This window comes from Phocoena sinus, chromosome 12, assembly GCF_008692025.1.
Source record: "Phocoena sinus isolate mPhoSin1 chromosome 12, mPhoSin1.pri, whole genome shotgun sequence".
In the NCBI taxonomy this organism is placed as follows: domain Eukaryota; kingdom Metazoa; phylum Chordata; class Mammalia; order Artiodactyla; family Phocoenidae; genus Phocoena; species Phocoena sinus.
Genome location: NC_045774.1, coordinates 48,073,300 through 48,096,026, shown reverse-complemented (window position 1 = coordinate 48,096,026; position 22,727 = coordinate 48,073,300). Strand labels below are relative to the sequence as shown.

The following is a 22,727-nucleotide window of genomic DNA, read 5'->3' as shown; positions in this document are numbered from 1 at the left end:
GATATTAATTGTTCAGCCCTGCAAAAAATTTAATTTTTAACACAAGCTCTGGCATTCCAAATAACAGCAAACTATTATAGCTCTCTGTATCACCCCTGATACTAAAAATGAATTTCTTTAATTATGGAGAGAAGCTGGAACTCCTGACACATGCAGCATGCAAAAGGTAGTGCAGTTCTCAAGAATCTGGGGGGCAAATTCAAGGTCATAGACTGTTCTTAAAATGTTTTCATTAGTGAGCACACAATTTGTGCGTCTTGATAAGAATGCTGGATTCATGGAGAAGGGGGAGGAAAAAAGCAAGCAGGCAAGCTCCATTTCCCTCCCCAAAACAAGGCTGCAGGTTCCCGTGAGGGGGAGCCCGAGAGGCCTGGCCTGACCTTTATTCATATACTCAGTGACAATGTAGATGGGCTCCTCGGACACCACCGCATAGAGCTGAACCAGTTTGTCATGCTTCAACTTCTTCATGATCTGTGCCTCTTCAAGGAACGATTCAGGGGACATTGTGCCAGGTTTAAGAGTCTTTATGGCTACTTTTGTGTTTCCATTCCAGGTACCTGCAGACACCCCACAATATCAAGTCAAACCAAAGATCCTCTTTTGATGGAAAAAAAAGTTGTTTAGTGAGTAGCTATTTGCATAAAGTTGGATTTTAACTTAAAAAAAACTTAACATATTTTTTTTTGTTGAACAAAGACAATCAAATGTAAGGACTCAGTCAAGTATTTTCAACAGGAAAAATGTGTTTAGTTATGGCTATATCATGGTTTATAATTCTTTAAAATTTTTTTGTGATTTTGATATATATCACTTTCCTTTTCTGGCTCAGCCATGTGATTACAAATTTGTATCAAAAGCTCTGGATGGATACATCTTTTTTTTTCCTTCCAGTTTTACTGAGATATAACTGACATACAGCACTGTATAGGTTTAAGGTGTAAAGCATAATGATTTGATTTACGTACATCACGGAGTGATTATCACAATTAAGTTTAGTGAAATCCGTCATCTCAAATAGATACAAAATTAAAGAAATAGAAACAATTTACTTCTTGAGAACTCAGGATTTATTCTCTAAACAATTTTCATATATAACATACAGCAGCGTTAATTACATTTATCATGTTGTACATTAGATCCCTAGTACTTTCTGGACACTTCTTTATAAGGATGAAAGTCTACGGGTTAAAACAGGACTGGCCATCCAAGAGCCATCCCTTAGGCAGTAGAGTGAGCATGGAAGAAATGAGATTAAGTTCTGTTTTATGGGGTGTGCCATTTAAAAATACATGGCAACACACTGAGGATGTTTGGAGATTACCTCTAGACTTCAGGTTGTCAGCAATGGATAAGCTGCTTGACTGAGTCCTTGAAAAGTTGAGCTAAGTGTGCTGATAAGCATTGGCAAGAAGCTCTCGGTCCACTTGCCAACACTTCAACCAGTAAAGGAAAATTCCTCAAGCTTACTGATGGTCAGCCACAAGAACAATGACTTCTAGCAGATAGACTGGAAAAATTAAACAGCAGCTAAGAGGGAATAGAGATACCTGAACTTCACATGTTTAAAAAAAAATCTAGGCGGTTCAGAGGCAGGCCTGGTTTATGATCACCATCATTTACCTCATCTGTAAAGTACAGAAATGGAACTGGATTCTCTCTCCAGTCTCTTTCAGCACCAAAATTAAAAAAAAAAAATGTCTAAATTCTATGTGTATCCATTATTAGTCCTATGACTTTGAATTAAAACTATAAGGGAAACAGAAAAATCTACTAAGATTATATTGTTTTCTACTTGGAAAAGAGGGCTTGTTTGAATTAACTTTATATTTAATATAACTGATTTTAGAACTAAAAAATTCTATAAAGTGGAGCAACTCTTATTACCCTGTTAAAAACATGATTCACAAAATCACAGCATGCAACCTACAAAAATATAAATTATCAAAGAATAAGTGGTTCAAAGAAGAGTTCATTCAAATCTTATAGAGAACTGACCACTAAACGTAAATGGGAAATTTGACACTTTGTAAGTGGTCTATGTGAGTGTTTTAGCACCCCCGAAATTTAAATAGAGTGAGATCGTCCTCTCTAATAACAACCTGGTTACTTATACAGCCTTCCATCCGGAACCTGAACTGCCCCAACACGGTGTTTTATGTTCAGTAGGAAACAAAATCCTAATAACGTGTAATGATTTAAAATAGGTAATTATAAAGTTTGAAAATAAATTTTTGTATAGGGTTTAAATCTTCCTGATTTTATGAGTGACTGCATTGAAATCCTTAGAACCCACAAATACAATTATAAGTTGGTTGGGGATGAGGGAGAGGAAGGCTATATAAATATATTTTACAATATGAGAGTTAAGTTCCAGACAGAGATGGACACAATAATGTGGACTCTGAAAACAATTATAATAATACTTATTATAATAGCATATGCATACTCACATACACGTGTATATCTGAGTGTGTATCTCTCTCTCTCTCCCCCTGTCTCTATAGGTAGTATTTACTAGTTGTCAGGTTCTGTTCTAAGTGCTTTAACTGTATTAAATCTTTTAAATCTAGATACCTATACCACACACATCAACAGGTACCTACCTATATTGCTTTTAATTGACTCTAAGAAAGTAAGAAGCAGGATTCCGTAAGCACCAACATTACCTTACTGACAGATGTTTCAGGGTGTTACAAAAGCAGTGGGGAGGGCCAGTGCAGTTGGCCTGATCAATGACACGACAACCAAATTACGAGAGAAGTATGTGTGTCTACTGAACACCTGCTATATGCAAGTGACTCTAAACATACTCTCCATGAAATTCTCAAGACAATCCTAAGATGCAGGTATTATTCCAACTTTACAGATGAGGAAACTGAGGTTCAAGGAGATTAAATAAGCCCCTTGCCCACGGTTAATCAGCTAGAAAAGCTTCAAAACCAGGCTATTGAGCAAAAAAAGTCCATGGTCTTCCCGTGCATTAGCCCAGCTATAGAATCTTACCTTCCCACATCTGAGGAAGAGGAAACACCATAGTCTTATTGTACTGGTTTCCTGTTCTGTGCGTGCCTTAATTAACCACATGAAGTAGGATAGAAGGGTATAATCTGGATGGCCTGTGCCCGTCTAGCTATCCAGGTTAAGCGACTTGGTCCCAACGGCTGTATATGTTTTTGTTTAAAACTGTTCTTTTAACTGGCCTTGAGATGCAGCCAAAACAAAATGTGCCCTCTGCCTTACCAAGCCACACTTCAGCGAAACACCCCTGACCCAGCTTCTTCTCCAGAAACAAGGAATCACGTGCAACTTCCCAAGCATCTTTAGCCAATCCAGAAGTTTGTGGGGTACAACTCGATGCAATCACAGTTAAGTTAAAACACAAACCATCAGCTTTCTCTACAGGAAAGGGAATTGATAAAGAAAACACAGTCCTTATAATCCATTATCAGGCATGCACTAGGAAAGATGGGAGGTGATGTGCCCTTTAGGGTGACACTGAGTTCATTTCACAAACATTTGCAGTTGGAAATGAAGGCATTTGGTGCAGGCTAGAATATTCCTTGTAGCATTTACTGGTTTATGAATTGAGGCTCATATAGTAGTATCATCTGAGCCACTTTCCAATCTTGACCAGAATTCTGAAATCAAAATCAAAATTATTAGTAATTCACATTTTCTTCTTGGCCAAAAAGTCTTTATTTTCACCTTCCATCTTTGATGTTTGGGACTTCCCAAACAAGAAAGCTAGTAATAGAGTAATTGAGTCTCAGCATACCCATCCATACTTCCCCAAACTGCCCATTTCCCAGTCTCTTGATCAACTGCAGGGATTCTCGAGGGATTTCCCAGACATCTTTGGTTTTGACAGATAGATCGGTAAGCCTTGGCATCCCTTTGTGACAGGGAACTACTAGGCGGCAGCAGAGGCCTGCGGCTCTCTCTGATGGGGCAGGGACAGCAGCAGGAGGGGAAAAGAAAAGCAAACACGTGAAACAACACTTACAGGTGCACAAACCCAGCCAGCACACAGCGTTACTCAAAACAGTGCTACGTCAGCAGAGAACTATACACGTCTTGGAAGATTAGACACCACACGCTGAAACATGTTTGTTGGAGGTAGAATAGAGGACATTTTATATTTGGATGACTGCATACCCCCAGGTCTAATATAGTCTATATGTATATACAGATACAGACCGCTTTGGTTTCTGTGCTCACTGAATAAGAAAAATGTTTTCAGCCCAACGTGCTAATAACATGGCTTCCGGAACTCTGCAAATACCTCCGCTGATTTCAAAAGGCACATCTGGACCACAGAATGTCAGCACAACTGTCTTTTGCCCCTGTCTAATATCTAGGGTTTGGGGACTCTTTGCTATGAATATACTTAAAACTGTAACTTCAGTACAGGATTCTTGTACAGAACATTAGACTGTTATAAACTAGTAAGGCTGAAGATTATACCTGGCAAGGGAAAAAAGAGGTCATATTTCTCTAGTGATTTCCTTGGCAGTTTGAACTGACTCTATTCTACCAGTCAGAAACTCTTGCTTTTTTGATTATTTTCCCTTAAAAAAAACTTTATAACAAGTCTCCGATGTATAATTTAGGAGTCTGGTTTGAAAGGAGAAAGAATGGAAACTAAAATTTGCAGAAACTCAAGGATGCGAGAGAACTCTATTTCCTATGAAAAAGAGGAAGGGAAAAAGTCGTTATCACTAATAGGTTATTTGGAAGATTTTTTCCCTTTTTGTCTCTCTCTCTTTAAAGAAAAAGCCTTTTAGAACCTAGCAGTGGTAAGGGAAAATTGTCTAAATGCCCAGTTAAACATCAGTCAGGTGAGAAAGGTGACAATGGATAAGGAATCAGGGCAGTAACAAAAGCTGCAGAGTGCCTGGCTTGAGGCGGACAGAGCCCCACCAGCCGTACCCCACCAGAGACCCCTCAAATCCAGGGAAATAAAATGTAGTGTTGCGGCCTTTTCTCCAGGAACCAGCTGCAAGTGCCTTTTATTCCTTTCTTTTTTGATAGAATCAGGTTCTGAGACATTAAGGCAGGAAATTATTTATGTGTCAATATTTCAAAGGCGTTTTATTGTGTGAGGGAGAGAAAGAGGGAAGAGGAAAAGCCAATATAAAAACAAATCTGTCTCGAGATGGATTTTTTTTGAGATTAAAAAATGTCTATTGCTTTTCATATCCCTTCTCTCCTTCCAGCTTTATGATGTTATTAAGGTGCCCTTTCCAACACAATATTTTCAAATGATCCAAACCCTGGGGATCCAGCTGATGCTTGGCTGTAATGAAATATATTTAGGCATTTGAAAAATCCTTACAACATGCAGGTATTCTGAGTATACCACTTAAGCGCAGGGAGATATTCTGCTCCATTTCTCCCAAGTATTTCATTAGAATCCACATAGACAAAAGATACCCCCTGCCCTAATCAACAAGTACTTCAAGTGTTATTAATGTTTTCGTTTGTTCATTACTGCCCAGGATCAATCGATAGACATTTATTGCCATTTTCAAAAAAATGCTTTTTTTTGGTGCTAAAAAATTATACACACATAATTTTAAATGAATGAGCACAGAGCGATAGTTGAAGTCAAGCCATGTACTATTTCGGAGTCTCGTCATTGTCCTGAAGAATAATATAAAATGTATATATGGATCACACAAAAAACTATTGGGTTTAACGGGCCATAGATCTCTATCTGTACATGCATATCCCTATCTATTGGTGTGTACATATTGATATAGTGGGGTTGACTTGCTAATCTAGGAAAGAAAGCAATCGTTCTGACAACTGCACATAAAACCACCTTCTTTAATAAAATGTACAAATCACACACCTAAATACCTAATAATTGTATGTTTCTAGGAACAACAGACTAGTGGTGATGTCTGGGTGTTAGGACAGAGACTGATCTACTGTTTAAAAGTTTAATTTAACACAATAGCTGTAACAGATTTAGGAGCTGTGGATCATATACGTCTAAGTCTAGTTAGGAAACGGAAGTACTGGTGGGGAAGTAGAACATGATAAATAGATTGTGAAAGTCATCTAGTCATGACAATGAGATGCATGTGCAGCCATTCCCGCTACAGCGCTGAGTGTGAAGTAATGGTAGAAACACAGCACACCCTCTAGGAGGCCCCGTGTAAGTGTTCCCCCGGAGACCACACCCTCTTCCTTTCACAGCTCCTGAATTATATTCTGCAGGGGAACAGGAAGAGATAACTTCCAAGGATTTCAAGATGAAGACAAAAAAACAAACAGCTTTTAAAATTTAACCTATTGCTTTCTACTTGGGGAACTTGAATGGTATAATCTTTTGACAAACATTTGGAACTAATAATAACTATGGAGGAAAAAACAGTGATAGAACCTATTTGGCCAAGCCCCACCTCGAAGGGCTAGCAAAGAAAAGTATTTTCCTAGTGCTTTTGTATATATTTGTTGTACCTCTTTCCCCTTTCCCGCTCTGTGCCCACCCCTACCCTCCAGTATCCAAATGGTTAGCAGTCAGTTAGAATTCAGGTTACCTGAGTAATGTTGTACAAGCTGCTGAAGTGTTTCAAACTGGGCCCGGGTGGTAATATAGTATCCACCGTTGTCAAGTTTGCGAATTTTATAATGTTTGACGTGGTCTCCTTTCATATCATCCCAGTCACGAATAGAAAGTGAATAGGCACCTGGGAAATGTGCAAAGCATTAGCAGCTCCAATCATTTTGAGTACCAATTTGTTTTTTGGGTCTCATTTACTTGAGTATTCTGATTAATAATTATCAAGAGGAGACACACACACACACACACACACACACTCTTCCACTCAGTAACATAGGAAGAAAACACCCTTTTCCTGCAAATGTCAGAAGATATTAGCCATAAAATGATTCTACCCTTGAGAATGAAAGCTCTCTGGATTTTTCCCTGTGATACTCTATTCAGTACACTTGTGCTGGTGAACATGGCATAGACCCAACTCCCCCCGGGCAAGATGAAGGGAAGCACAGATGTTCACGGCTGAGATCGCTGCCCTAGTCTCCGTTACCCACAGGGCATCACAGAGGCAGGGGTGGCGTGTACTGAAGAAATCTAAGGACTGTTTCTCTAGAACTGAGCTTCCAATTCTTGCTTCAGAACACTTTTCACAGTAGCAGATAACTAGTGTCTGGTATATCAAGCTAGAAGGCCACTGCTTTTTCTTTGGCCCAGCTCCTCTATTGGGTTCTAATGAGTTGTTACGTAATGAGAAGGCCAGCAGATGGAGGAAAAGAAGTCCTCAGTTGTGGAAAAAACAAAAGAAATGCAAAAAACAACCTGTGTGATTGGTGCCTGAGGAACTAAGAGTTTCAGAAAATCCTAATTCTAAAGGACTTCTGAAGATTCTATGATCTTGCATGCGTGGAGGAGAGAAGCGGTCCCAGCCCCTGTTTCCGGGGGGAAGGTCTTGATTTTGAGCCTCTGTAGTCCTTTTGGAACTGTCTGCAGTTCTAGAGCCTGGAGGGGAAACTGAATATAGGACTCTGCTCACAAGACAGGGAGGATATGTGCCATTTAAACACCCTTGTACGTTAGAGATAAGCCTTTCATCCCCTCTGACTAATCCACAGATTTGAATGACAAGCCAAGTTCTTCAACTCGTTATCTTACCTTTGGTGGTTTCACTCTCACGGATAAGAAAGGTACCTCTTGGGTTTCCAAAGGACAAAAGCTGTCGCTCAGCATCTTTTCGGCCAAGTTTTCCAAAGTACCACCTTTAAATGAGATCAAGGGAAGGAAATGTTTTATGATGTTCATTTGCAAAAATGCAACAGCATCAGCTCCTCTGCCCGTGAATCCTCCTCACGTCCGACTCCATCCCTAGCCTCACCCTGTGTCGTTCTCCCTAGCCTCATCTGATTCCCTTTTGATCTATTCCTGATTCCATCCCTAATCCATCTCCTTCACTCCTGAAAAACGATCAGATTTGAATTGCAGGTTATTTTTCTTCCCTCCAGAGATGACAGGAACTGGTGAGTTTGTGTTAAAAGTGCCACCCACATGCACAAAAAGAGAAACCCAAGACCTTGTTTTGAAATGGCAACTGCAGGAGACCCTTCCCACGCACCTCTACAAGACCCTGGATTTCTGAGCATAATTACAACCCTTGGGAAATAACAAAACACAGTCTTAGTGTCTTTAAAGATCATTAATCAAGCATTGAAAAAATGTCAGTCAGAATGGACAAAGAACAAAGACACGGTATTTTCAGTAACTTCCTACCTACAGCAACTCTGAAGGAAAATGGTCAAGGCTACCCCTAATTTGAGATGACTGCTGTCCCTGGATGCCTGTTTCTCTTTTCTTCCTGTCCAGCAGGGGTGAGGACTTGGATGGATAAAAGGCATCTGCTGCATGGCAGGGCTGTGACCTGCCACACGTGAGCTCTAGCACAGCTGCAGGGCCAGGTTACTGCGTTCGGCCAACCAGCGTAAACACTTAAAAACACTCAGTGTCACAGACGTGTTCATACTCTCCCTGTAATGACACTCCCGTGCAACTTTAGGAGGCATCACATCACATCACCTGCCGACCTTCCTTATTCATCTTCACCTCCCCCTGCACCCTCCAGCCCTAAGCACTGCCTGGCACTTGGGTAACGTTTCTGCACCAGGTGCTGAGTGAGCAGCAGGTGCTCCAAGAGCCCTAGGGAGAACTTGGTAGCATTCCATCGGAATCTGTGCACAGGAACAATTTTTAGAATATTTGACTGTGAAAGGATCCAGTTTCTAAAACGAAATTTCAACTCATTATACTTGTGCATAGCTATTATGTGTTCACTATCAAATTCTTTTGTGAATGAAAGAGCTTCCCTGAAGATCAGAAAAGACACGTTGCATGCCAGCTCCTCAGTGACTTTTAAAGGCACAAGATTGCAACAATCTTAACCTAGTGCTAGGTGGTATAAAGGGAATTACACCAATTATTTGTGAGAAATGACTTTCTGGGTTTGTATCAATAACCCAATTAAAATGCAGTGTAAATAGGAACAGTGATGAAAAGAGAACCACTGGAACAGTGGAGTGTACTAAAACAATCGTATTTTAAGATAATGGTAATTAATTGCATATGTAAAACCAAAGGTATTATTTTTAAAATGCTATTTTATTCTTTAAAAACAAAGTACTTAAAAAACCTGACCATTATAAATGTAACTTAAATATACTGTGGGTAGGATCCCAGTTAAGTCAAAGTAATGCTGCATTTTGGTGGTACCTTTTATTCTGAAAGAACACAAAGATGTTTGCAAATCTGCCCTAAAAAAAAAGATTCAATACGGATTCCTTTATTCACTGATGATGAAACACACTCACTGAGGGAAAAAAGGAGCTCAGAACCACTGAGTATTTGAGAGTGGGAAACAAAACAGATCTTCTTAGAGGAAATACAGAGGAATTAAAGACGAGAGAGCAATCCCACTGGGGATCTGGCTGGGGTGTGGAGTCTAATCCTCCCTGCAGTGCTTAAACAAACCCAGGGCATATTAAATATCAGAGCCAAAGCTTGGGCTGCGTGGCTGACTTTTCTCAGCTACCTTTCTGGTAAGTCAGGCCTGCCCCACCGAGCAGGAGAGGCAGGTCCCCAAGGTGTCAGGGGGAAGGCCTGGGTCTCATGTTTGGGAGATCCTGTCCCACCTCTTTTCCCCTCGGTTCAGAGGTTAGGGCCGCTACAGGAACCATTCTGACAGTTCACTTTGGAAGTGCCCATGAATCCCCACAGGCCAGGAGGAGGAACCATGGCTGTACCTTCTAGAATTCCTATCGACCACCTGCCGAAACTGCCATCAGTGAAATCCTTGGGCTGTTAGTCATGATCTACTATGAAAGAAACCACCCGAGACCTCACATCAAAGGAAAGGACCATTTGACATGCATCACCACAGGATTTCCCGAGTGGTAGGATACACTGCATGTGAGTTACTCCTACCTGCGGTGTGGACAGTATGTCTTTTCAGCACCCCCCTAACATTTCTGATTACATCGAGGAGAAAAAGCTCAAATTGATCTTTAACAATTACTTACACCCTCCCCTTTCTCTCTCTCTCTCCATCCCTCCCTTCTTCCCACCCCTCTCCTCTTTTCTTCAGCAGACTGCAGGCTTAAATCCTTGGGTTGGCAATAATACATGCTCTAGCTAGAATTTCATCACTTTCTTATGGTTACTTCTATCTATGGCAAGTAATATTGGGTTTTCATTTAAGGTACTAATATAACGTTTCTTCTCAAAATAAATGTTTTTTTTTAAAAGTGAGCAGGCTTTAAGAAAAATATTAAGTTAATAAGGGTACAAGTATTATCCAGATGTGGCAAAAACCATGGCATAGAGCCTGGGAGACAAGCACTGCCACATCCTCTCACCGCTTAATCGCTCTAGTGAACTACTTCTCCCACTTACACAATGTTAGTGGCACTAATCAGGGCAACTAACTTTAAAAGCAAGTAGTTAACTGAAAACAACAAAACATACTCTTCTGCCTGGATGGAGTCAACTGGAGCCACATAATTGCTGGGAATGTAACCAGTCTCTCCAGTTGTCAAAGAGCGTGCTTCCCACCAATCTCCTTCCCTGCAGGGAAAAAAGAGAAAAGGAAGTGAATATGTCGACCATTTCAATGTTTTGCAGTCACAGACTCTGTGTTGTAAGAGCATAGGACTATCTCCTAGTCATTCTACTACTAGATTTCTCCAAACTCCGACACAGCCTTCTGTGAGGGTCAAATGGTTACAATCTGTGTCAGCGCAGAGAGGAAGCCAGCTTTGTCTCTCATCTCTTGCCTTATTTATAAATTCAGAATGTAGGACCCTGGCCATGAGGGGGCTCTGGTGGGGAGAGGGCGTTTTGCTTGTTAAGTGTCTCCAACTTACACAGAGGGGAAGGGAAGGGAAGGGAAGGGAAGGGAACTCCGCACCCCCCCCCCATTTAAGAAAAACATTGTAACAACAACAAAACTGTAATTATGTGAGGTGACCTATGTGTTAACTAACCTTCTTGTAGTAAACATTTCACAATATACGTTTCAATCCATCACATTGTACACCTTAAACTTATACAATGTCATATTTCCAATTATATATCCATAAAGCTGGAAAAAAAAAAAAAGCATGCACTGCTAATCCGGCTAACAGTCTCTATTTCATCCCCTGTCCCGAGGCGACCAACATCCTGGTATCTCTGGAGAGATGCAAGCCGCTGGCTTTAGCATTACTTTGTCAGCCATTGAATGATTCAAAAGAAAGAAGGAAAGAAAAACAAGGGAGGGAGGGAGGCAGAGAGAGACAGAAAGACGGACAGCAGACAGACATTATAGTTGCATATCACCTGAGAAAGGAAGCCTGTTAGGAGGCCCGTTAAGAGATGAATACCTGCCTTGTTTGCTCTCAAGAAAATGGGTAGAAGAATAAAGCGTACAGTAGGTTACGCCTTGCTCAGACACTTTCTCCCTGAGGTTATTTCATCAAGTATTGACAGCACTGCTCTGAGTCTGAAGGGAAGGAGAGGAAGGGTGGGTGTAACTGTGTGCGTGCAAGTGCAGACAGAGAACAAAAACTCGCTAAGGGGATGAGAGTCTCAGTCCCACCACTTTGTGTAGCCCAGCGTTCCAGCAACAGCATGGGCTCATCTGTGGGGCTCTCAGCGCTGCAGGCAGAAGGATGTGAAAGGGGGGTGAGAATACCACCCTCAGCTTGCAACAGATGAGTAGATTAAACGGTTAGAGTTCATTTGTTCAGACTCGCATAGCTGCATGTGACAGAGAGCAGGGGAGGAGTGCGTGCCTCTTCCCATCAGCAAGGTTAGCATGTATGTGGGGCTGTAGCTCTGACGCCGACAGTGCTGCAGAGCCCTCCACCGGCCTGCAGTCAGGAGTGCAAGGGGGAAGGGAGGGTGCGCTGCCCCTGAGTAGATGGAGACCTCCTAGACTTCTGATCACCAGAAACCCAGCACCTTCTCTCCTTCCTTTTTTGGTCCTTGAAGGCAACAAGAGAAATCCCAAGCTGTTTTGTTGTTGTGTTTTTTTTTTTAAAATCACTTTTTTGCTGGGCTGTGTGTCAAAGCCCTCAGACAGGGAAGAGAAATGTTGGCTTTTGGCCCTGGTCAAGATCCTCCCCAGACTAATGCAATTAGGTAGAGGATAACCAGCCTCCATATTAAATGCAAGCCTTACTCCAATGACCCATCCTCTAAAGACTGACTCTGAGAGAGGTGACGATGAGCAATGACTCCATATAGGATTTAATGCAGCGACAGACAAATGCGGACGAGCCCACATGTGCTACAGGTGCAGTTGCGGGAAAGCGTCAGGTGGCACGAGTAGCACAGGATAGCTCACAAGGAGACAGGGTGCTGGCAAAGGCTTTAAAACACTTATGTTTCAGTTGGTTTTTCAGTCTTTCTTTTGTTATCCTATTAAATTTAAATCAATCAAAAGAGGGAGATGATTTTCCCCAGAAAGTCTTTTATTAATAACCTTAAATTTAGTTTATGTCCAGATTTTTATTATGAAATAATTTATACGTACCAAAGACCGTATGTACAGATGAACACCTGTGAACCCACCCCCCAACTTAAGAACTAGATCCATCCAGCTGTGTGGAATCTACCCTGTGTTGCTCCCCTATCTTGACCCCCTGCCTTTTAGGTTCAAATCATGAAATTAAAAATGCTAACATTTAAACAGTTTGTATTGGGTTCATTTCTACATCCTCCAAAAGAAATACATGCAGTTATAAGTATATTATCTAAGAACATATGTGGAAGTTTGCTTTTTTCTTTGAACACTGCATGCATTTAAGGAAATCGCTTTCGAGCCATTATCTTCATTTTAATGTGGTGACATTTTTACTGCTCTGAAATTCCACTAGATGGAGACATTTCATCATAAAAAATAACCATACTGATCACCTCCAGCCTTTCTTTTCTTTTCTTTTCTCTCTCTCTCTCCCTCTCTCTCTCTCTCTCTCTCTCTCTCCCCCTCCCTCCGTCCCTCCCTCCCTCCTCCCTCTCTCTCTCTCTCTCTCTCTCTCTCTCACTCACACACACACACCCCTGGGAAATTTTTTTTACTGCAAGATAACCTTCACTGAGTTAGTTCTAATTGATTTAAATTAAAAAAAAAAGTCACCTATCAATTTTGGGGTACATGGAAATGTTGTCTGGGGCAGGAAGCCAATGCACTTTGTTGCAGGTTGTGACAGCTCAGTCTTATTCAGGTGACGTGGTATTAATCAAGTTATTTCCATTTCAAATCCAGCATTAACTATCTCATTTTGGTCTTGCCACCTAAATAGTTCAGCACAGATTAGAATCCAACTATCAGACTGTTCGAAAGTCCTGTATCAGGAATTCATGATTTTCTCTTAAGTGACTCCATTAATCTCACAAGGGTTTTCAGTTACTCATGAGAAACTGAGAAAGATAAAATCCTTTTCTCTTTTTTGAGGCCATCCAGGGTCACTTTCTCCATCAAAGGAGCTATGGGGTGACAAGGACACAATGTATTATGTAGTAAAACTCACATGTTGTGTCCAGACAGGCTGCTACAGACTCAAGACATCAAAAAAGCCTTTTAAGCAAATGAATAAATCATTTGTTTAATACACTAGGAGCCCAATTCACCTACAAATAAATAATATCCTCTTACAATTTATTCACCTTGATTTAGGAAAATAGGATCTTTACTGTGCTACTTTTTCTTTCTTTACTTGAGTTACTAGGAGTAATTAGTATTATTAAAGCTGCATTCCTTGAAACAGTTCTTACAGTCCAGTTATTTCATTAATTCAGAGTTGGTGGGGTTTTTCTTCAACTGCTATCTTGCTCTGATTCAAATATATGATTTAAGCCCTGCCTCTGGTTTAGGAGAGCGTTTAAGTTTCCGTAACTGCTTCCCCTGTGGTTCTAATGTAAACACTTAGTAAAAGACCCTCTTCCCAATCCCCAGAGTTGCTCAGAGATGGCCTGTGGTCTCAGGAGCTGGGAGTCTGGAGCCCTGATGGAGCCAGGAAGTGACATTTGCAAACAGAAGTCAGCCTTGATCTATGGAGCTGTGGAGCATTATTATAAATGCTGGATTCTTTCTGAATTTGGTCACTGCCCATCTTACTCTCATAGGGCATATCCATAACAATTTTGTCAAATGTTTAGATGGGCTCTAAACCAGATTTCTTCTTATCACAATGAAAAGAACTTTAAAGGAGTCACTACCCTAGGCAGTGAGCACCACTCCATGCTGTGTAAAATGTCTACTACATTTTAGAGTTGCTGTTTCTAGGTGGTACATCGCTAGTCATAAAATGTGAAAACAGGGAATAAAACAGATGAATTCACATATTCAAAATGGGTCAAGTTTAATAATGTCCAAATTCCCTACACTGAGCCCCTACACCAGGTCCATGAAGGACCTCACATCCCCACGGTGGGAAGCAGTGCCGATGGCTCCGGGCATGGGCACACGTGCATTATCACGTGGTTTATGCTGCACTGTGAAACACAAAAGCCAGCCCTGTGGCCTCCAGTTCCTGCCTCTTGACAGGGAAAGGAGCAGGCGGACCCACACTAGGAGGTGTGGCAGCTGCCCCAGGGAGAACACAGCCCTGTCCCTCTCTCTCTTTCAAGGGATGAGAGCCAGGGGCTGGGAGAGGCACGGGCAGGGGCAAGGAGACACATGCCGTCTGGTTCTTTACGATTGCTTTGTTTTTCCTTCATGATTTTCTCTTCCCTGTTATTACCCTTGACTTCAGGATATTGTGTTTGTTACGAAAACCTTATTTCCATGCCATAACCTTGAAAAAGGGCATTTAAATGGCACGTAGGATGAGAAATTCCACTGGCAAGAAGGAATAACATTAAAGGGATAAAAAGCCTTTGTAATATTGTCTTCTAAGAGAACAAGTCAGAGGTTCAAAAGCCTTCTGTAAACATTAATGGCCATGCATGTAAATCATGAAACACAGATTGAGGCAGGTCGGGTCTTCCTCGAATGTTTCTCCAAAACTCCAATCGGAAGCCACTCTAGATCCTGTCCAGACTAACAAAGGAAGAAGTCACAAATTTGGTTTGGGCAAGGACCGGCTTTCCAAGTGCCCTGCAACCCAACACGTAAATCCATGTGCAGTGTGGAGAAAACCTAAGAAAAGCCATGTATGGTACCTCCTGCTATTCCTTAATTCTTACCTTTTAGAAGTTACAAGTTGATTGAAAAGTTCTAACCAACCTTGGCATTTAGGAAATACTGCACAAAATTGGGAGGGGAAGGAGGGTGTATTTCAGAATTCAAAGTTAGTAGACTCTGACAAGAGGCATTCATCTGAGCATCAAATTAACAATAAGGAATCATAAATCAGAAGATATCAAAGCCAAATACCCCCTCCCCCATTTCCCTTCAAACCTTCATGTAACTCCAACAGTTCAGTCCCCTCTGATGTGGGCCTTTCCAACACTGAACCTGACACTTCACTCGGGATGCCATCCCTGCATCTCACCCTTGGCTTTGCCACCTGCTAGCTCTGTGCACCCAGGGAGCTCCCTAACCTGAGCCTCTGGCTCCTCCTATGTCAGAAGATGACTATGAGACACACCTCAGACAGTTGCTGTGGAGAGCAAATGAGAACCTTTGCAGCTTAGCACATGGCTGGCACATAAGGAGCCTTCAATAAATGGCAGCTCTTTACTGTGCTTAAAAAAATTCCTTTGGCTACAGGAGGAGGGCTCATGGGGGGCAGGTAATGTTCTTTTTGATCTGGGTACGTGTTGTACAGGCATGTTTGGTTTGTGTAAATTCCGCAAATGGTACACTTAAAAAAAACTGGTAAAATATGTATAACATAAACGTACCACTTTAACTGTTAAGTTAAGCGGCCTTACTGTGCGAGCACCACCCTGCACACTTTTGATCCGTGCACTTGACCATATGAATTTAAATAAAAAGTTAAAAAAATCCCACCCACCCTCCTGTTCATGATGACAATAATATATTTTAAAATAACCCTGTAACTACGGACATGTGCCTTCTGATGTCTGGAAGAGTCACTGTCCTATTACGGGAGGAATTCCATTCTTGCCCTTGAAAGGTGGTCCTGAGAGCTGGGGGCACCCTAGGGAAGGGCTGGGTTTTACAAGGAGGCAGTTTTCAGGGCCTGAGGCAGTTCCCTGTTCCAAGGACCACTCCTCTTTCCTGGGATGGGTGGGGTGAGCAGGGCTGCCTCTCACCTGCCCTTGGAAAAGCTGAAGGGCCAGACTTTGGGCCCTTCCACCACCATGAAATCCAGTTTGCTCAGAGAGCAGAGGGCAGAGTAACCCGACCTAGCAGCACTGGAGAACTTCCTGGTGGGCCCTCAGCCTCCAAGTGGCATTCTTTCCCAGCCACTGGGGGGCGCTCACGAGGGAAACTTGAGGTGTTGGGGAGAGGGCCTGACTTGCACACATGGGACACCACCATTTTCTTTGGTGCCTGGATTTTTCTGGAGGGCCCCCATCTGTGCACACTGCCTTAACCTAACAGACATAATATTTAAAAACTATAGGGAAATCTGACCCATATTTACTCTCCCTAAAGGAAGTATTAAATGGAGGATTTGAAAAATGAGTGATTCTCACCCTTGACATTTCCCCATTGCCTGCTTAACTGCTGCTTCTACTGGCCACATGGAAAAGGCATGCTTGTAGGCATTCTCGAGTGGGCAAAATCACTTCTCCTTCCATCTCACAAAGATTTCAGTCACGTGCAAATTTTCATTATGGAAAATGGCTTCCACAGCCTTCACCAATGGGAATATTTAGCAGTTTTGAAAATGGAACTTGTTGCCAGCCTTACGTGAGGCTAGGGCAACATGTGAAATTTGAAGAAAATCTCTGGGCAAAGAGAGGCTAATGTGGACAGGCCAGCCTCCTGCCAATCATCTGAAACTAGATTTGTAGAGGGCGAGGCTGGTGCTTTTACAACCTTTAAACCAAAACCAAAACCATCGACTCTGCTTCTATGATATCTTCCAAAAAGCTCCCTGGACATACAGCGCCATAAAATACCGCACTGGTTCATCAACTCTTCTTTCCTCAAGTTAAGTGGCTGAGAATTAATGAATTGATTAGCAAGTGTTCTCTTAGCATTTCAGAGATCTGAAAAGGTGCAGACTGCTAACACAAGAATTGCTGCCCAGTCTGAAAGGCGTGCATGCTTCCCCCTCCCTCTCCAAACTTACGAGCTGTTCAATATTTGAAATTTTTCTCCTTTGTGAAAACTCAGGTCATCTTCCGTCCGTGCTTCATAATCGTAAAGGGCCACAAACAGGGTCACTCCTGACAAAAACAAAATCAAAATGGGAGAGATTATTACACCAGGGGAAATTAATTCCAAGAAATTTAAGTCTTCACTAAAACCTCATTCTCAAAATTTACATCTAATCAGTACTGATAACATGATACAGTGTTGTAATTGTGTGAAACTAGAGTCACAAGCTGAATTTATGCCTTGGTCTTTGTAGGGGAAGCATTATTTGATCCAACTAAAACCCAGAGTTGAAGGACTTCTCTCTGTACACTTGGAATGAGTCCTTGGGAAGAGATGGATATTGATATCACGGCCACAACCAAGGGGCAGCAGCAACATTATACTTCAGATTTGCAGGGCTCTGCAGCAATTACAGACGCTCTTTACCCCACACGTCCTCCTCCGTGCAGGAGCCCACATCAAGTCTGGGTAAAATGGACTACGCTTTCCCTCGGCATAACAGGACACGGAATGTAACAGGAAACTCCTTCTGCAGCTCGGGCACTGAGAAGACCCTCTCCGTACATGTTCACCCCATCAGAGGATGCCTTGCCCTTGGCACCTGCCAAGGCCATCAGGACTCCCTCTCTCTGGCTCTCCTTCCACCGTGGACTCACCCCTCCCCGCACGACTTGTCCTCACTCTTCCTCACCTGGCTGACGCGCCACAGAGGCCATTCCTGCCTTGCGGCGGTTTACCATCAACACTGAAGAACGTCCAGTGTTGCATTTGGCCTAGAACTCTGCCTACTGTGTGGAGGAAGTCCTAAGCCAACCCTCAGGGATTTTCACCTCCTGGTATTCGGGCCCTTGCGCAACCCCCTCCCTTTGAGTGTGGCTGAACCCAGTGACTTGCTTCTAACCAGCAGAACATGGCAAAGGTGATGGGATGTCCCGTGAATGATTACGCTTCAACTTCAAAAGACGGTGACTTCTGTCTTCCGAGCAGACTGTCTGGATTGCCACTTTGGCTTGATCACTCTGATGAAGCAACCTGCCATGCTGGCGAGGCCCACGCGATAAAGAACTGAGGGTGGCCCCTGGCCAACAGCCAACGAGGAGCTGGGTCCTGCCAACACGCCGTGAACTTGGCAGCAGCAGACCCTTCTCGGATGGACGGCGAGAGGACCACAGCCCAGCCAACACACCTTGACTGCAGCCTGTGAGAGACTCTGAAATAGAGGCCCCGGCTGGGTTGTTGCTAGATGTCTGACCCACAGAAACTGTGGGATAGTAAACGTGCCTCCTTTTAAAGCTGCAAAGTTTTGTGATAATTTGTTATGCAGCAACTGATAACAAATACATCCCATTTCTCTGCTCTCTGGATGCTCATTTTGATTTCCACACACCCCAAAGTCCTAATGTGGCCTGAAGAACGCACACCATAGGTTCTGCGCTTCACCAAGCTGCTGTTTTGCTGTGTTGGTAGTTCCAAGGGAACAGATGTGCCTGGGGACTATTCAAGAACTGGAGGGAGAGAGGGGGCTTGACTGTCCACCCCATCCCAAGCGGGACTTCCTGCAGGAGGGATGGCATGCAGAAGGTCTGACCATGCAAAGCAGCAGGGCTCATTTGACAAAATGCAAAACGTTTCTAAGATTTCTTTGAACAATTAGAAAGGAGACTGGCTTAAAACAGAGTGGGAGCCTGTAAGGCCATGCCTATCCTCATTTAACACTCTGTTAACAGATTCCCTTCAGTTCAGAATTTAAAAACAATCCTAAGCTCCACCGTGTGGAAAACAAGGCACAGGAGGACGATACTTCCACTTGCCCACTGTCTCCCTGCATCGCTCACTGGGTGTTTTTATCTTCTAGGGACGGAGGGAAGAGTCAAAGGAGGTCACAGGGATGCACAGACACTGTTCCTGGCCTTAGAGCACTGAAAGCAACATTGAGGAGAAAGACATGCATATATGATAAAGCCAAATAATTCAGGCAGAAAAATCCACCAACATTTGCGAGTATTGTTTTAACTTTCACGTCTCATAAGGGATCGGATGCCCTCTTATACTAACACTGTCCCTGACGGTGTTACAGACCCACACGTTCAAGGCAAGGAGCCCCCTCTAGTGACTTTATGAATGATACCTGCAGACACAGGATTCATATCCAGCATTCACGAGTGAACGCACAAGGTCAGTGCCTGTGTCAGCAGAATTCAGAGTCCGGCTGGCAAAGTACCTGTCTTCTCCCAGCAGGCAAAGGGCACGTGTGCTGGGGGCATTTCTGGCTCCTTTTGTCCTCCAGCATCCTCCAGAGACAGACGTCCCTAGACTGCCTGACGGCCTCTTTCCTTCCGCCCTCCATTCCAGGTGCCTCCCAGGAAGGCTGAGTAAGTGTGCCCAGCCTTCAGTCACCCATGCAAGGCCTGCTTTAAAGGAAAAGCTAGATTCCCCATAACATAAGGGTGAACATAAAATATTTTTTCTACCGAGCAGAGTGTGAAGTGTTGGCAGAACAGAAGTAGTTAATTGCCCACAGCTCTGGGTCAGGTCCCCTTGATATAACTATACTGTCCCGTTGGGTAGAGAGGGAAGAAAACATCTGCTGAAGCCTTGGTAGTGCCAACTCCCAAGGTAAAAAGGCACAATGGGTTGTTATTTAAGACATCTGCTCCCAGATGAGCTGACAGCATAATGGTTGATGTATATTTTTAAAAACTTCTGTAATAAACAAGACAATTTTGGAACGTATAATGTCAAATATCTAGTTACCATGGTTCACATACTGGGAGAGGCTTTGGAAGACTAAGGATGCATGAGATAACTTACAAATATTTCAGAAAACATATGTCTGAGAACGTAGGCCAGATATTTTACAAAGTTATTAGCTAAGTCAGCAAATGCACATGGCAGTGAAACACAGCCTAGGGAAAGAGAAAGAAACCTAAAAGAAATATGAGAAGATTCCTTAAGGATACATAAGATTTGATTTTAAACTACAAAAGATACATGAAAATACTTGAGGGCTGATAAACTCTGCCATATTGAAGATGATGGAAACATCAGAGAAGGAATCAATGAAGACAAACGGCCAAAAAATAATGTGGCCAAATGGCCTCACCAGCTGGGAAGCGACAGGCAGGCTGGAGGTTAGGCAGCTGAAAGGGCAGCACTACCCTGTAAGTGCTCTTAACCGGGGATGCGGGGAAGGAGTGCTTTCACATTGGGAGAACTCAAAACATCCATATTCAGATCCAGTCCTGGGACTTCTGATGTAAAAGACCTGGAATGGGGGCTCAGGCATCTATATTTTGAAAAAGCTGCCTAGTTATTCTGAGCCAGCCAGCCAAGGTTGAGAGCCACTGGCCTCAAGTGACTCAGCACAGGTTGTCTCTCGTAACCCTTGCAGGATTCTCACAGAGCAGCTACTGGGGTCCCCTGCACCACTGTTGCCAGCACCTAGACTTGTCCATCAACCTTCAGGATTTTTAACAGCCCCTTATCTGGTAGTGGCTAGGCAGACAGTGATTAAAAACTTAAATGTTGAATCCTCAAAGGAGCACAAACGTTCAACTGCCAAAAGATTTAAGAGCAGCTTAATCCTGACCTGTTCCTCCTCTCGTACGCAAGGTCCCAGTATGAGACGAAGAGTTCACACCCCCAAAGACGGTGAGTCCTTGGCCCCCGGCTGCGTGGAAGTTGTTGTAGTTTGGGATGGAGGTCACGCCGAAGCTGGGGTAGTGCTGAGGAGTGGGGTCTGTGCCATAGCGGTACCCGGAGCTCTGGTTCAGGCTGCCATCCCTCTCCTCCGTCAGTTTTGTTGCTTCTTTATCCTTACATTGCACACAGCCCATTATCTAAACTCCTGTTGAAAACAAACAAAAAGAGGCACATGAACTTGGACGCCCCCTAGTGGCTGGGTTGCTTGACTATTAAAGAGGAATCGTTTATAAAGCTCACTGTTGGATATTTCAGGCCTAGAGGGGCATGAAAAGCAGTGGCTACGGGTGACGGCTGGAAGCAATGTCAGTGCCTTTCACTTGACAATCACATTTGTTCCCCATATGCTCCGGGCAATGGGATCAATACAGAGTACGATGTTCACCATGCAGCATTTTTCCTCGCATGAGGTCTGCACCCTTACACTCCTGTAATATCACACACCTGCCAAAAGACAGTCCAATAATACTAACTTATGCTTTTCTCTAGTCACCCTAAAAAGTAGTGTAAGCTTTCAAACATGACTGCATGCAATCTTAGAATAAAAACTTCCATCATGGCAAAGGAAATCTAAAGAATAGGGTGCAGGAGTGTTGGAAAAGCCAGAAGACAGCCCCTAAACAGCTCACTGTACTTCTTCATTCCTGGGTACCCATTCTTCAGGCACACATTTGGTAAATTTTAAGCAATAAGATGATGGTAAGTATCAAAATTAAGAAATAATTACTGGATGAAAAAAATACAATTGGCCGAAACTAAGAGGTCTGAGTATACTTGCAGGATGTCATGATAGCCTACAGTAACAACGTCATTTAAACCTGCTAATTAACTTTTCAAATTTCCATTAGCTTTTGACATCTTTCAGAAACATTTAAAAACTCATTCCCATGTTCTAGAATTAGTGGTGAATTCAAACTTGAGTCATTGTCACCCCAGCCTCCTTCAAACCAAACCTACTTCTGCGCTGATCTCAGTAAATGGCACCACCAAGGTGTTCAAGCCAGAATCCTGAAGCACATCCTTGCTGGCTCCTCTTTGCTTACTTTTCAATCTTCCTGTCTCACACTCTACTATCCAAACCTGCCTAACTTCTCAGTTCGTCAAAGGTTCTATTTTTCCCACTCACCTTTCGTCTTTGGAACATGGCTTTGAACACTTTTTGCCCCCTCCTCTTTGATACACAATATATCCTTCATGTCTCAGTCAAGACACCACTTCCTCTGCAAAGCCTTCTCTGATTTCCCTGCCATCCCCCAGGCTGGGGTGGTGCTCTTCCTAAGTGCTCCCATGATATCTTGACTTCCCTCATTACAGCATCTATTGCGCCATATTAAAACATGGCCTGTCCACTTGTCTCATTGCTCAACAGAATGCGAGTTCCAGGAAAGCAGGGCTCTGTCCATTTTTGTCATAGCTATATAGCCAATGCCTGGCACATAGCAGGTGCTCAATAAAGAGCAACTGAATGAGTGAAGATTCTCTAGCCCACTTTTCTCTTTCACCCTTTCTTTCTCTCTGCATCAAGGCCAACTCTTCTTCCAATAATTTTTATCAGCAGTGTGCCCTGTGTTTTGAATCTACTGGCATGTGTGAGAAGTGAAGAAGATTCAGAAATGGAAGGTGAGTTGGTTAAATGACCCCACTTTGGACTGCAGTGTCCTGTAATATCCTGTCCAGCTGACAGCAGGGAGGTAAGACATGCAACGGATGTCCCTGCCAAAATTCTGAAAAGTGGCCCATTTGGGACCA

At 43.0% G+C, this 22,727-nt stretch overlaps 1 protein-coding gene across 6 annotated transcripts in view; it reads right to left on the bottom strand.

The window, feature by feature from the left end:
- Positions 1 to 22,727, bottom strand: part of FYN (FYN proto-oncogene, Src family tyrosine kinase) — a 206,345-nt gene that overhangs the window by 32,767 nt on the left and 150,851 nt on the right. For 3 of the 6 annotated variants that reach the window (XM_032651936.1, XM_032651934.1, XM_032651935.1), the window contains 7 exons: positions 20,866 to 21,123; positions 17,248 to 17,344; positions 10,520 to 10,618; positions 7,664 to 7,767; positions 6,552 to 6,701; positions 3,779 to 3,943; positions 381 to 560 (listed from right to left, as the gene is read on the bottom strand). In XM_032651936.1, coding sequence (XP_032507827.1) covers positions 381 to 560; positions 3,779 to 3,943; positions 6,552 to 6,701; positions 7,664 to 7,767; positions 10,520 to 10,618; positions 17,248 to 17,344; positions 20,866 to 21,112 — 1,042 coding nt within the window. In that variant the 5' untranslated portion in view covers positions 21,113 to 21,123. Of the gene's footprint in view, positions 1 to 380; positions 561 to 3,243; positions 3,400 to 3,778; positions 3,944 to 6,551; positions 6,702 to 7,663; positions 7,768 to 10,519; positions 10,619 to 17,247; positions 17,345 to 20,865; positions 21,124 to 22,104; positions 22,238 to 22,727 lie in introns of those variants that run through there. The other 3 variants (XM_032651937.1, XM_032651938.1, XM_032651939.1) reach the window with 3 other exon arrangements.